The sequence below is a fragment of the Staurois parvus genome, unplaced genomic scaffold (assembly GCF_062004578.1).
Source record: "Staurois parvus isolate SC_StPar_1 unplaced genomic scaffold, SC_StPar_1.0 ptg001437l, whole genome shotgun sequence".
Classification (NCBI taxonomy): domain Eukaryota; kingdom Metazoa; phylum Chordata; class Amphibia; order Anura; family Ranidae; genus Staurois; species Staurois parvus.
The window spans coordinates 271,688-287,104 of NW_028319233.1; the positions used below are offsets into that span (position 1 = coordinate 271,688).

A 15,417-nucleotide genomic window follows, 5' to 3' on the forward strand; every position below is an offset into this window, starting at 1 on the left:
ACCCCTAGACTGTTCTATAGGGCCAGTGAAAGTGGAGAAAAAGCTATGTGCCTGACGGTGTGCACTTATCTGGGGGAAAAAATATCAGCTTCACCAGCGCCTCTATCGGGGGTGTGCTACACATGTCCCTAATTTTACCACTGCCATTGCTTCTGATGATTCTGTCTGTACTAACAAACCCCATTCTATGCCACGGGACCTGTTCTAGAGGTGCCATTGTGGTCAGCAGTGGAAGGGAAAGTCTTCCCCACCTATTGGCCCCTGTGGTGCCCCCTCGTACTTTTGGAGCCCTCTGCAGTCAGTAAACCAACCTCTGCTAGGACAACCTGAATATAAGGGCTCTACAGAAGAAACTTCTCACCTCCTTCTTGTCGGCGACCAGGAATAGCTCAATGTTGTAGCGCTCTCGCTGACCCTAATAACAGAGACAAGAAACGCTAGTTTTCATTTCCATCAAAACAAATGATCCAACTCCACCACTCCAACTACAACTGTCCTTCTAAGCTCCAAATCTGCACACAAAAAAAGCCACAATGGGCCCAGTGGAGCTTAGTCATTATGAAAAGGTGGTCGAAATACATGAGACTCCTTAACAATGTTACACGGGGAGTTGCGTTGAGATGCATTTTTGGTGCAATGACCGCCATGTTTCAGATTATATAGCGGACTGGAGCCCTCCATCACAACTCCAACATATTGCTAAAAACACAGCAATGCATATCAAAACCACGTTAATAAGCATTCTAGAGTGAATAAGCCCTTTAGGACATTACCTCAGTGGTCGTAAAAAACAGGGACCGTGTCTGCCGGTCATGAGAACCCGGTGGTGGTGTCCTCTTCCTCTGCATGGTGGCCACAGGTGTCAAGGATCCAGAAGAATGGTGGTGGTCAATGACATAGGTGTCATCTCTGATGGTGATATAGCCACTGTGAAGCAAAAATGGTAACTTTTTTATTGGTGTTTTTTGTCAAAACTGGGACAAAAAATAGTCCCGGGCATTTTAGACTGAGCAGTCAGAAGAATTGTTCAGGATACAAACAGAACCCCACAGGTAACCTCAGTAGGAATGGACTGCTCGGTGAGGTGTGTCAACGTGTTGTTGGGCATATTGTAACCGGACTTTTTTGTGGCATTGGCGCAGTAATGGCTTCTTTCTGGCAACTTGACCATGCAGTTAATTTTTGTTCAAGCATTGTCATATTGTGCTCCTTAAAAACAACCACACCGTCTTTTTCCAGAGCAGCCTGGATTTCTCCTGAGGTTACCTGGGGGGGGGGTTACTTTGTATCCAGAACAATTCTTCTGGCAGTTGTGGCCGCAAACTTTCTTGGTCTACCTGACCTTGGCTTGGTATCAAGAGATCCCCGAACTTTCCACTTCTTAACCATTTATATACCGGGCACTTTTACCCCCTTCCTGCCCAGGCCAATTTTCAGGTTTCAGCGCTCTCACACTTTGAATGACAATTACGCGGTCATGCAACACTGTACCCAAAATACATTTTTATAATTTTGTTCACACAACTAGAGCTTTCTTTTGGTGGTATTTAATCATCGCTGGGGTTTTTATTTTTTGCTAAATTAACAAAAAAAGGCCGAACATTTTTTTAAAAAAACCCACGTTTTTCTTTGTTTCTGTTATAAAAGTTTGCAAATAAATAATTGTTCTTCATAAATTTAGGCCGAGATGTATTCTGCTACATGTCTTTGGTGAAAATAACCCAAATTAGGATGTATTATTCAGTCTTTAGGAAAGTTATAGAGTTCACAAACTATGGTATAGATCTGAATATTGATCAATCCTGAAGTACTGACAGCCAATCTAATTTCTTGAGGCCCAAAAATGTCAGGACAGTACAGATATCCCCCAAATGTCAGAACAGGACAGATATCCCCCCAAATGTCAGGGCAGGACAGATATCCCCCAAATGTCAGGACAGTACAGATATCCCCCAAATGTCAGAACAGTACAGATATCCCCCAAATGTCAGAACAGTACAGATATCCCCCCAAACGTCAGAACAGTACAGATATCCCCCAAACGTCAGAACAGTACAGATATCCCCCAAATGTCAGGACAGTACAGATATCCCCCAAATGTCAGGACAGTACAGATATCCCCCAAATGTCAGAACGGTACAGATATCCCCCAAATGTCAGGACAGTACAGATATCCCCCAAATGTCAGAACGGTACAGATATCCCCCAAATTTCAGGACAGTACAGATATCCCCCAAATGTCAGAATGGTACAGATATCCCCCCAATGTCAGAACAGTACAGATATCCCCCAAATGTCAGGACGGTACAGATATCCCCCAAATGTCAGGACGGTACAGATATCCCCCAATGTCAGGACAGTACAGATATCCCCCAAATGTCAGAACGGTACAGATATCCCACAAATGACCCCTTTTTGCAAAGTAGACAGTCCGACGTACTTCATAAGAGGCATGGCGAGTTTTTTGAAGTTGTAATTTTTTTGTCATAATTTTTTAGAAAATGAAGAAATTAAAAAAATTATTTTCATAATTTTTTTTTTTTACATTCTGTCACCAGTGTAGTACAGCGTCATCATATAACTGGTGTGGCGGTGATCAGGGACACTGACTGGTGACAGTACGAAAAAAAAAATTGATAATTTAAAAAAATAAATAAATACATTTATTTTTATTACATTTTTTTCTCTTTTTTTAAGATTTTGTTTTTCATATTGCACTATGACCAAAGTAGTATAATGTTAACATAGTAACATTGTACTACTTTGGGGAAGTGATCGGTATTTTATTTTTTTTTTTACACCATTTGATTGCTTATAACAAAGAATGTATTTGCTATAAGCATGCATTTAACTGAATGAAATCGATTCATTCAGGTTTTTTTGTTGTGATTAGCTGTGATTGGCCACAGAATATAACTGGATATAACATTTATAGGTAAAGTTGATCCAGGGAATATCCGATTGCCTCTCGGGGATCAGGAAGGAATTTTTTCCCCTGCGGGAGCAAACTGCATCGTGCTTTGCTGGGGTTTTTTTGCCTTCCTCTGGATCAACTGTGGGTATAGGATTATAACTTTTTTTTTTCTATGGTTGAACTGGATGGACTTTTTGTCTTTTTCAGCCAGACTAACTATGACATGACACAGCTGGGCTGTGATTGGCCCAGCTTGTGCATGTGATCGCTGTGACCATTCACAGCTAGACACACTTGTATACAATGGATGGTATGAAAGGAAGCCATCCATTGCATACAACTGTCATGTGATCTGCTGTGATTGGTCACAGCAGGTCACGTGGTACTGGCAATGGGACCGGTACACAGATCTGTCATCGGCCCCGTTGTCAGATCTCGCCACAGCATGGCCCTGAGGGCATGCACAAGGCATGATCCGGAAAGGACGTCATATGACACCCTCCCAAATCGACGAGAGTCCCGCCCGGCCGTCATTTTCCTATAGGCCGGTTGGGAAGTGGTTAATACTGTAAGTGATTGAACTGTACTGACTGACATATTCCTGTCTTTGCATATCTTTTTATATCCTTTTCAATCTTTATAAAGTTCCATTACCTTGTTATGCAGACCTTTTGAAAGTTTTTTTTCTGCTCCCCATGGCTCAGTGCAAAGATTAGTGGCTGCTATGAAGACAGATGCAGGAGGAGGGGCATGCAGTCCAACCTCATAGCTGGGGACAAACTACTACACATGGGTTAAAAGACTACACATACTTTGTCCCACCGGGAACAGAACAGTAAAAAAAAAATAGATAGTTTTTCTATGAGTTCCATTCACCCCTCTACATCCCTTCCCCAGCCCACCGAAGTCCCATGTCCCTCACCATTCCGTCAGCTGTCAGGAGGATCTCACAGTATAGAGAGTCCCTAGTCTCAGTCAGATCACATATATGAAGACCCGTGCATGGTTGAGACTGAGGTTTGGCTTCCCACCTCAAAGCTCTACAAAGTCTCTGGGCTCCAGGACCCAGAAAGAACTTCTCAAGAGCTGAGAAAACAACAAGTTTTTATTTTTCCTCCAAACCCTCACCATGTGGTCCTCCAGATCCTCAACCCTGGAACCCCTGACCATGTATGGTGAGAAACCTAGGTGATGTATAAATGATACAAATATAAAAATGCATCAAACATCCAGTGTGCACCAGGCCTAAAAGAACAAAAATAGCTTCCCTTGAAATGAATGCAGTCATCAATTCCTACATCGATTCCTACACCGATTCCTACACCGATTCCTACATCAATTCCTACATTAATTCCTACACCGATTCCTACACCGATTCCTACACCGATTCCTACATCAATTCCTACATCGATTCCTACACCGATTCCTACATCAATTCCTACATCGATTCCTACACCGATTCCTACATTAATTCCTACACCGATTCCTACACCGATTCCTACACCGATTCCTACATCAATTCCTACATCGATTCCTACACCGATTCCTACATCAATTCCTACATCGATTCCTACACCGATTCCTACACCAATTCCTACACCGATTCCTACATCGATTCCTACATCGATTCCTACACCGATTCCTACACCGATTCCTACATCAATTCCTACATTAATTCCTACACCGATTCCTACACCGATTCCTACACCGATTCCTACACCGATTCCTACATCGATTCCTACACCGATTCCTACACCGATTCCTACACCGATTCCTACACCGATTCCTACATCAATTCCTACATCGATTCCTACACCGATTCCTACACCGATTCCTACATCAATTCCTACATCGATTCCTACACCGATTCCTACACCGATTCCTACATCAATTCCTACATTAATTCCTACATCAATTCCTACATCGATTCCTACACCGATTCCTACACCGATTCCTACACCAATTCCTACATCAATTCCTACATTAATTCCTACACCGATTCCTACACCGATTCCTACATCAATTCCTACATCAATTCCTACATCGATTCCTACACCAATTCCTACATCAATTCCTACATTAATTCCTACATCAATTCCTACATCGATTCCTACAGCCGCTCATACTAGAACAATGTGCTGATCTTGTCGGTAGATCAGAGTAGTGATGGCTTACCTGAGCCCATGACAGGTACACACCGAGGCCGAGGACTCCGCAACTCCCTCCACTGCTCCCCTGTAACAGCAATGGGCCTGTGGGCAGGAAGAGAGTGTTAGAGACATTGTCCATGTCTGAAGTGTCCCTCCTCATTGCTCCCTCCTCGTTGCCCCCTCTCATTGCCCCCTCCTCGTTGCTCCTTCTCATTGCCCCTCCTCGTTGTCCCCTCTCATCGCCCCTCCTCGTTGTCCCCTCTCATTGCCCCTCCTCGTTGTCCCCTCCTCATTGCCCCTCCTTGTTGTCCCCTTCTCATTGCCCCTCCTTGTTGTCCCCTTCTCATTGCCCCTCCTTGTTGCCCCCTCTCATTGCCCCTCCTCGTTGTTCCCTCCTCATTGCCCCTCCTCGTTGCCCCCTCCACATTGCCCCCCTCATTGCCCCTCCTTGTTGTCCCCTCTCATTGCCCCTCCTCGTTGTCCCCTCTTGTTGTCCCCTCCTAATTGCCCCTCCTCGTTGCCCCCTCTCATTGCCCCTCCTCGTCCCCTCTTTTTGTCCCCTCCTCGTTACCCCTCTCATTGCCCCCCTCATTGCCCCTCCTTGTTGTCCCCTCTCATTGCCCTTCCTCGTTGTCCCCTCTTGTTGTCCCCTCCTAATTGCCCCTCCTCGTTGCCCCCTCTCATTGCCCCTCCTCGTTCCCCCTCTCGTTGCCCCCTCTCATTGCCCCCTCCTCGTTGCCCTCCCCTCGTTGCCCCCTCCTCATTGCCCCCTCGTCATTGCCCCCTCCTCATTGCCCCTCCTCATTGCCCCTCCTCATTGCCCCCTCCTCATTGCCCCTCCTTGTTGCCCCTCCTCATTGCCCCTCCTCGTCCCCTCTTTTTGTCCCCTCCTCGTTACCCCTCTCATTGCCCCTCCTCGTTGCCCTCTAGGACCAGCTCCCAATGTCCTTATCTTTGTCACAGTCCCCACCATATATCCCTTCCCAGCACCAGAGAAAAAACATTGTGATGTTTATATCATCGTTTTCACATCCCAGGAAACTTATTGGAGTTATGGGCGGAGCTTAGTCCCCGACAGTCTCTGAAGTCGCTTGGACACTCCATTGGTCAGATCCCTGTGCTGAGTTCCCGGGTCTATACACCCGCTGTGCCCATTATGAGGGGTTCCCACCATCCCTCTGCTGAGTTCCCGGGACTGTACGCTCGCTGTGCCCATTATGAGGGGTTCCCACCATCCCTGTGCTGAGTTCCCGGGTCTGTACACCCGCTGTACCCATTATGAGGGGTTCCCACCATCCCTGTGCTGAGTTCCCGGGTCTGTGGAAGATAATCCGTCAAAAAGAATAGAGTGAATTAGGAAAATACCACATTATGGCCAATAGGTGGCGCTGATGACTAAATACATATTTACCAAAATCATCATCTCCATCTAGTGGCCATAATGCAGTATTTTCCCTCTACACTCTATTCTTATGAATGACATTTGACCTGGAGAGAAATTAGCCAAATAACATTCATTTTTGTCTCATAATGCGCTTTTTTTTCTAATACCCCCATAAGTGACATTCTCTTGCTTCATCCCTTTATCTGCTAATGCTGTCTGCGACTGGTGTCTGTAAATGCACAAAAATGCGTTTTTGCATTTTCAATTGTTCGCATCGATGGGGTTGAAATATTGATAGTTTTCTATGTTAAATGATAGAATAAGCATGTGGCAAGTGTGTGATTTTTGCCCATAAAAAGGTTTAGGACTAAGTCATCGGTCACAGCGCTGCGATTTAACCCCTCGCCTACCGGGCACTTCTACCCCCTTCCTGCCTACCGGGCACTTCTACCCCCTTCCTGCCTACAGGGCACTTCTACCCCCTTCCTGCCTACAGGGCACTTCTACCCCCTTCCTGCCTACAGGGCACTTCTACCCCCTTCCTGCCTACAGGGCACTTCTACCCCCTTCCTGCCTACAGGGCACTTCTACCCCCTTCCTGCCTACAGGACACGTTCACCCCCTTCCTGCCTACAGGGCACTTCTACCCCCTTCCTGCCTACCGGGCACTTCTACCCCCTTCCTGCCTACCGGACACTTCTACCCCCTTCCTGCCTACAGGGCACTTCTACCCCCTTCCTGCCTACAGGGCACTTCTACACCCTTCCTGCCTACAGGGCACTTCTACCCCCTTCCTGTCTACCGGGACACTTCTACACCCTTCCTGCCTACAGGACACTTCTACCCCCTTCCTGCCTACAGGACACTTCTACCCCCTTCCTGCCTACAGGGCACTTCTACCCCCTTCCTGCCTACCGGGCACTTCTACCCCCTTCCTGCCTACAGGGCACTTATACCCCCTTCCTGCCTACAGGGCACTTCTACCCCCTTCCTGCCCAGGCCAATTTCCAGATTTCAGCGCTGTTGCACTTTGAATGACAATTGCGCGGTCATGCAACACTGTACCCATATGACATTTTTATAATTTTTTTGAGACAGATAGAGCTTTGTTTTAGCTTTTTTGGGCACTGATGAGGAGGCACTGATAGGCATTGAAAGGCACTCATATATGGCACTGATAGACGGCACTGATAGGCAGCACAGATGGGCACCGATAGGAGGCACTGACTGGCACTGACTGGCGGCACTGACTGGCACTGATAGGCAGCACTGACTGGCACTGATAGGTGGAACTGATGTGCACTGGTAGGCACTGATATGTGGCATTGATGTGGCACTGATGGGCACTGGCAGGTGGCACTGAAAGGCAGCTCAGATGGGCACTGATATGTCGCATTGATGAGGCACTGATGGGCACTGGCAGGTGGCATTGATGGGGTTACACTGATCATCAGTGCCCTGATGATCAGTGTACATGTCCCCTCCATGGAATGTCGATTACCGGCTCTCCTCTACTCTCCTCTGTCAGCGTGACATCTCGTGAGGAGAGAAATGCCGATAACTGGCATTTCCCGGTTTACATGTGATCAGCTGTGATTGGACACAGCTGATCACATGACCGAGCCGACGTCTTCGGCTCTTTCCGTTGATCGTTGATCCGCTGTGTCCGAGGAAGACAGCGCACCACCGATCGCCACGCTGCACGCTCCCGGAGCCACGCATGTGTGGTTAGAATGGGAGTACGTCATATGACATCCTATCAGAACGAGGGAACCGCCTTGCGTCTGTCATCGGACTATATGGCGGGTGGGAGGTGGTTAAAATCTTTCGATTCGTGTGCAATTTCAGCGAAATTTCAGGTATGATTTCTGAAGACTTTATTGCTACTTGTGAAAATTTTCATCGACTTCTTGCAATTTGCAGAGCGATTTCCATTACATTCTATTACATCTGTGAAATCTCAACAAAACTGCAGAAAAAGTAATACAAGAATTACTTTTGAAATTGCGCCGCAACAAATCGCACGTGTTAAGACACCGACATTCAAATTCATTAGATGCGATTTCAGGTGCGATTTAAATTCGCAAATTGCACCGGTATGACCGGGCGCTAAGGCTTGGTTCATACTGAATGCGATTTAAAATAGCGCGTTTTGTTTGCGATTTCAACACGTTTTCTGAAGATTTGTTTGCAACTTGTGAAAATTTCACACTGGATGTGATTTAAAATTGCGTGTTTTGTTCGCCGCTTTTTCTGAAGATTTCCCAACGATTTCTTACATTTTCCATTGCTTTCTGCAGTGCGATTTCTATTGTAGTCTATAAGTGAAATCGCAACAAAAACTGCAGAAAAAGTCAGACAAGAAATCTTGGCGCCGCAAATTGCGTATGTGAAGACGCTCACATTCATTAGATCTGATTTCAGGTACGATATCAATTCCCAAATCGCACCTGAAATTGCAGCGGCTAAGTCCCCAGTCACACTGGAAGCGAATTGGCATGCGATTTGCACACCATGCGACTTGCAAATCGCACGCCATGACGCCCCCTATTGTCCGCAATTAGAGCGGTCATATCAGTGCAGTTCCGACTTGGTTGGAGCTGCACCGATTTCTTAAGTAGTGCATGTGCTACTTTTGGCGCGATTTGCATAGACATCTGTGTCGAATGTCTTGCAAATCGCACCTGGAATTGCGGCAGCTAAGTCCCCAGTCACACTGGATGCAAATCGGCATGCGATTTTCACACCATGCGACTTGCAAATCGCATGCCATGTCGCCCCCTATTGTCCTCAATTAGAGCGGTCATATCAGTGCGGTTCCTTCTTGATCTGATTTCAGGTACAATATCAATTCCCAAATCGCACCTGAAATTTGCGGCGGCTAAGTCCCCAGTCACACTGTATGCGAATTGGCATGCAATTTTCACACCATGCGACTTGCAAATCGCACGCCATGTCGCACCGTATTGTCCGCAATTACAGCGGTCATATCAGTGTGGTTCTGACTTGGTCGGAGGCGCAACGATTTCTAAAGTAGTGCATTTGCTACTTTTGGTGCGATTTGCATAGACATCTGTGTCGAATGTCTTGAAAATCGCACCTGAAATTGTGGCAGCTATGTCCCCAGTCACACTGGATGCGATTTTCACACCATGCGACTTGCAAATCACACCTGAAATCGACGTGTCATCCGACTTTGGAATCGTGCGACTTCACTGTAAGTCGCACAATTTCAAAGCCGGGTTTGGCGTGACCGGGGTGTGAGGCTCCTTTCACACTCGTGTGATGTGTCATGCAAAGTCGCATGACAAATTGCAGCCCATTCTTTACAATGGCACCCGCTCAAATCACAGCGACTTTGAAAAGCTACACGAACTGATTTGGTGAGACTTTCGATGCGACTTTGATCCATAGAATGTAAAGTCAAATCGCAGCAAAAGTCGCACTGGAGATGGTGCAGCTTTGGAGACGCGCTGATGTCACAGCACAATGACAGCTCAGAGGAAACGGTGAACTCCGGAGGGAAGAGTTGGATGGTGTCAGTAGGATCAGAGTTGGGCCCCTAGGCTCTGGTTCCCGTGAAGTGAGGGGCCCAGGACGCCGTCATTAGAATGCAGTGCCTGCCCAGGCCTGCTCCCGGTCCTCATACAGCAGCTGCCTAGCGGTGTCCTCCTGGGGGCCCCGCAGATCATCAGCGATATCAGCGCTGCACACTATGGGAGGAGAGGAAGGGTGACCGTTCCATCACAACACGGGAGTCGGTCACACATGACAAGATCGGTCATCATTATTCTGGGTTCCGGATCTGGGAGGAGGGACTGAATCAGCGACTGCAGCACCACGCCCGTCCTACAAATGACTGCAATGCAATACAAAGCGTCCTGTATGTTCTATTCAGGACTAAAAAAAAGTAAAGTAAGAACTAAAATAATAAAGTTTCATGTGTACCACTTGCTGCAAGGAGGGGGCGTACTCCCGTCTGTTTATTGCTTGTCAACAGAATAATTTACTATTAGGCTGTGAATAGCTTGTTTCATTTTGTTCCCTAGCAGGGGCGGACTGACAACTCATGGGGCCTCCGGGCAATAGGGGATCATTGGGCCCCTGTGTCCTTGCCCAAACTCAAAAAAGCCTATGAAAAAGTACCAGGGGCATCTCATGGGGCCCCCCTACTGACCCCGGCCCTCAGGCAGTGCCCGAGTTTCCAAATGGTCAGTCCGCCCCTGTTCCGTAGTACAGTCCAATCACAACAAGCAGCTGAATGATTCAGCAGAGGAACTCCCTCCCCTCTTCCTTTACAAGAACCTCCTCTACCTCTTTGGCTGAATCATTTACTATTAGGCTGTGAATAGCCTGTTTCATTTTGTTCTCTAATTCAGTCCAATCACAACAAGCAGCTGAATGATTCAGCAGAGGAACTCCCTCCCCTCTTCATTTACAAGAATGATCTCTACCTCTTCAACTGAATCATTTACTATTAGGCTGTGAATAGCCTGTTTCATTTACTATTAGGCTGTGAATAGCCTGTTTCATTTACTATTAGGCTGTGAATAGCCTGTTTCATTTACTATTAGGCTGTGAATAGTCTGTTTCATTTGCTGTTCAGTTATTCAGTCCAATCACAACAAGCAGCTGAGCGATTCAGCAGAGGAACTCCGTCCCCTCTTCCTTTACAAGAATGATCTCTACCTCTTTAACTGAATCATTTACTATTAGGCTGTGAATAGCCTGTTTCATTTACTATTAGGCTGTGAATAGCCCGTTTCATTTGCTGTCCAGTTATTCAGGCAAATTATAACAAGCATCTGAGTGATTCAGCAGAGGAACACCCTCCCCTCTTCCTTTACCTCTTCGGCTGAATCATTTACTATTTGGCTGTGAATAGCCTGTTTCATTTTTTCCCTACCGTAGTACAGTCCAATCACAATAAGCAGCTGAGTGATTCAGCAGAAGAACTCCCTCCCCTCTTCCTTCACAAGAATGTCCTCTTCCTTTTCATCTGAATCATTTACTATTAGGCTGTGAATAGCCTGTTTCATTTTCTGTTCAGTTACTCAGTCCAATCACAACAAGCAGATGAGTGATTCAGCAGAGGAACTCCCTCCCCTCTTCCTTTACAAGAATGATCTCTACCTCTTCAACTGAATCATTTACTATTATACTGTGAATAGCCTGTTTCATTTGCTGTCCAGTTATTCAGTCCAATCACAACAAGCAGCTGAGCGATTCAGCAGAAGAACTCCCTCCCCTCTTCCTTTACAAAAAGGTACTCTACTTAATGATTCAGCTGAAGGAAGATTCTTCAGCTGAATCATTTACTATTAGGCTGTGAATAGCCTGTTTCATTTGTTCCCTAGTACAGTCCAATCACAACAAGCAGCTGAGTGATTCAGCAGAAGAACTCCCTCCCCTCTTCCTTTACAAGAACCTCCTCTACCTCTTCGGCTGAATCATTTACTATTAGGCTGTGAATAGCCTGTTTCATTTGTTCCCTAGTACAGTCCAATCACAACAAGCAGCTGAGTGATTCAGCAGAGGAACTCCCTCCCCTCTTCCTTTCCAAGAACCTCCTCTACCTCTTCGGCTGAATCATTTACTATTAGGCTGTGAATAGCCTGTTTTATTTGGTCTTTGGCTATTCCGGACTAATCACAATACACACACCTGAGCTCTTCAGAGGAGGGGCTCACCTCCCTCTCCTTCTGTTTGAAAGCTGAATGATTTACTAGAAGGCTGTGATTAGTCTGTGCTATTTTCCAGCTATTCAGCTCTAATCACAACAAAAAGCTGAGTAATTAGGAGGAGGTTCAAGAAAGGTTTGCCGCCTCTTCAATGGAATAGTTTACTATAGGGCTGTGAATAGTCTCTGTTATTTGGTTTAACACTATTCAGTGTAATCTCAGCACATAGTTCAGTGATTCAGAGGAGGATTCCCCACCCTCTCCCTCTATAAGAAAGGTTTCTACCTCTTTAGCTGAATCCTTTACTATAAGGCTGTGAATAGTCTGTGATATTTGGTTTCCAGCTATTCAGAACTAATTACATGAAACAGACGAGTGATTAAGAGGAGGTTCAAGAAGGTGATTCAGAGGAGGATTCCCTATCCTCTCCCTCTATGAAAGGTCCCTACCTCTGGCTGAATCCTTTACTGTTAGGCTGTGAATAGCCTGTGCACTTTGGTATCTGATATGCAGATCTACTACAACAAGTACAGATCAGGGGCGGACTGACAACTCATGGGGCCCCCGGGAAATAGGGGATCATGGGGCCCCTGTGTCCTTGCCCAAACTCAAAAAAACCTATGAAAAAGGTACCAGGGGCATCTCAAGGGGCCCCCTACTGACCCCGGGCCCTTGGGCAGTGCCCGAGTTTCCAAATGGTCAGTCCGCCCCTGGTACAGCTGAATGATTCAGAGGAGGAACTCACCTCCTTTTTTCTTCAGTTTGAAGGCTCTTGAACTCTTCAGCTGATTCCTTTACTATAAGGCTGTGAATAGTCTGTGATATTTGGTTTCCAGCTATTCAGGTCGAGTCACATGAAACAGCTGAGTGATTAATAGGAGGTTCAAGAAGGTGATTCAGAGTAGGATTTCCCACCCTCTCCCTCTTTAGCTGAATCCTTTACTATTAGGCTGTGAATAGCCTGTGTACTTTGGTCTCTGATATTCTGATCTACCTGCAACAAGCACAGATGAATGATTCAGAGGAGGGACTCACCTACCTTTTCTTCTGTTTGATGGCTCTTGAACTCTTCAGCGGATTCCTTTACTATAAGGCTGTGAATAGTCTGTGATATTTGGTTTCCAGCTATTCAGAACTAATTACATGAAACAGGTGAGTGATTAAGAGGAGGTTCAAGAAGGTGATTCAGAGGAGGATTCCCCACCCTCTCCCTCTTTAGCTGAATCCTTTACTACAAGGCTGTGAATAGCCGGTGTACTTTGGTCTCTGATATTCTGATCTACCTACAACAAGCACAGCTGAGTGATTAAGAGGAGGATTCAAGCAGGTGATTCAGAGTAGGATTCCCCACCCTCTCCTTCTTTAGCTGAATCCTTTACTACAAGGCTGTGAATAGCCGGTGTACTTTGGTCTCTGGTATTCTGATCTACCTGCAACAAGCACAGCTGAGTTATTAAGAGGAGGATTCAAGCAGGTGATTCAGAGGAGGATTCCCCACCCTCTCCCTCTCCTTCTTTAGCTGAATCCTTTACTACAAGGCTGTGAATAGCCGGTGTACTTTGGTCTCTGGTATTCTGATCAACCTGCAACAAGTACAGCTGAATGATTCAGAGGAGGGACTCACCTCCCTTTTCTTCTGTTTGAAGGCTCTTGAACTCTTCAGCGGAATCCTTTACTATAAGGCTGTGAATAGTCTGTGATATTTGGTTTCCAGCTATTCAGGTCAAGTCACATGAAACAGGTGAGTGATTAGGAGGAGGTTCAAGAAGGTGATTCAGAGGAGGATTCCCCACCCTCGCCCTGTAGAGGGAGCTGAAAGTTCGAGTTGCCAAACGTCAGCCAACAAACCTTAATGACTTGGAGAGGATCTGCCAAGAGGAGTGGGCCAAAATCCCTCCTGAGATGTGTGCGAACCTGGGGGCCAACTCCAGGAAACGTCTGACCTCTGTGATTGCCAACAAGGGATTGGCCACCAAGTACTAAGTCATGTTTTGTGAAGGGGATCAAATCCTTATCTCCCTCATGAACATGCAGATCAGTCATCATTTGTTAGACGCATTTCTGCTGAATTTGTTGTTGCTATTCTGTCTCTCAGTGTTACACCGAACATTCCATTGTTAGACCGATCATCTCTGTGTGAGGGGCGAACATTCAACATCAGCCGGGGAGCAAATACACATTTCCTTCACTGTATGGGGGAATTCTAGTTGACTATGATGACTCTTCTGCCTTCTCTTCTGCAGGCAATGGTGCCTAGGCACCCTCAGGAAGTGCCTAGGCACCAACCAGGAAGTGGTTTCAGGGTTCTGCGCATTTCCAGTGTTCCCTATCACACAGTAAATCTTTTCTTTAAAACTTTGGAGCATCTGCTGAAAAATTGAAAAACACGCCGACCCCCTCAGCTATGTGAGCCTCCCAATAACAAGACCCAACGAACTAACATTGAATGCTTCTATTAGTGGATGAATGGTGTATTGTGTGGCCTAATAAAGCGTGACCGGCACGTTCCCGTTTTGTGTAGCTGGGAGGAAGGAATATTTGAACCCATAAATGCTGTCATTTTCACACATTCTTGATGTGACGCGCCCCCCCCCCCCCCCAACCAGTGATTTACAGCCCGCCATGTGCTCTGCTCTACACAGGTAGCCTCAGGGTTCCACCTGACCCCATAGGAATGTCACGCCAACCAATCGGTGGTGTGCTGAGAAGCTAGCGGAAGACTGGAATTATTACCCACACCCTGGAGTGGGGGGCCCCGTGGGTCCCATGAGTTGGCAGTCATGGTGTGGGTCCTTGGTGTAATGTAGGTTCTGTGGACGGGGGGGGGGGGGGGGGTCCACAGAACCTACATTACACCAAGGACCCACACCATGACTGACAACTCATGGGACCCCGAGCAATAGAGGATCATGGGGCCCCTTGCCCACACTCAAAAAAAGCCTATGAAAAAGGTACCAGGGGCATCTCATGGGGCCCCCTACTCACCCCGGGCCCTCGGGCAGTGCCTGAATGCTCAAATGGTCAGTCCGCCTCTGTCCCACACAGATTTTATATGGCAGCATTATTCATAAACAGAGCTAAGCCCGGGTTCACATTGATGCGATGCGGAATTTGCAGCGTTTTCAGTGCGAATTCCGCACCGCATCAAAATCGCACCGTGTTCATGCGAACCGCTGCGGGTGTGTATGTAACAACACCCCGAAAGTGGTCCACAAAACGTGGTGCGATGTGCACAATTGGATTGCATAGGTGTGAATACCCGTGCGATCCGATTCTAGTGCGGACCGA

The 15,417-nt window shown here is 46.7% G+C and overlaps 1 protein-coding gene across 1 annotated transcript in view; it reads right to left on the reverse strand.

Moving 5' to 3' along the window:
• The window catches only part of ADAM33 (ADAM metallopeptidase domain 33), a 66,179-nt gene that overhangs the window by 20,247 nt on the left and 30,515 nt on the right, over positions 1-15,417 (reverse strand). The window contains exons 5-7 of the mRNA XM_089662199.1: positions 5,090-5,166; positions 774-927; positions 362-415 (exon numbers count right to left, since the gene is read on the reverse strand). Of these exons, the coding sequence (XP_089518325.1) occupies positions 362-415; positions 774-927; positions 5,090-5,166 (285 nt within the window). The remainder of the gene's footprint in view (positions 1-361; positions 416-773; positions 928-5,089; positions 5,167-15,417) is intronic.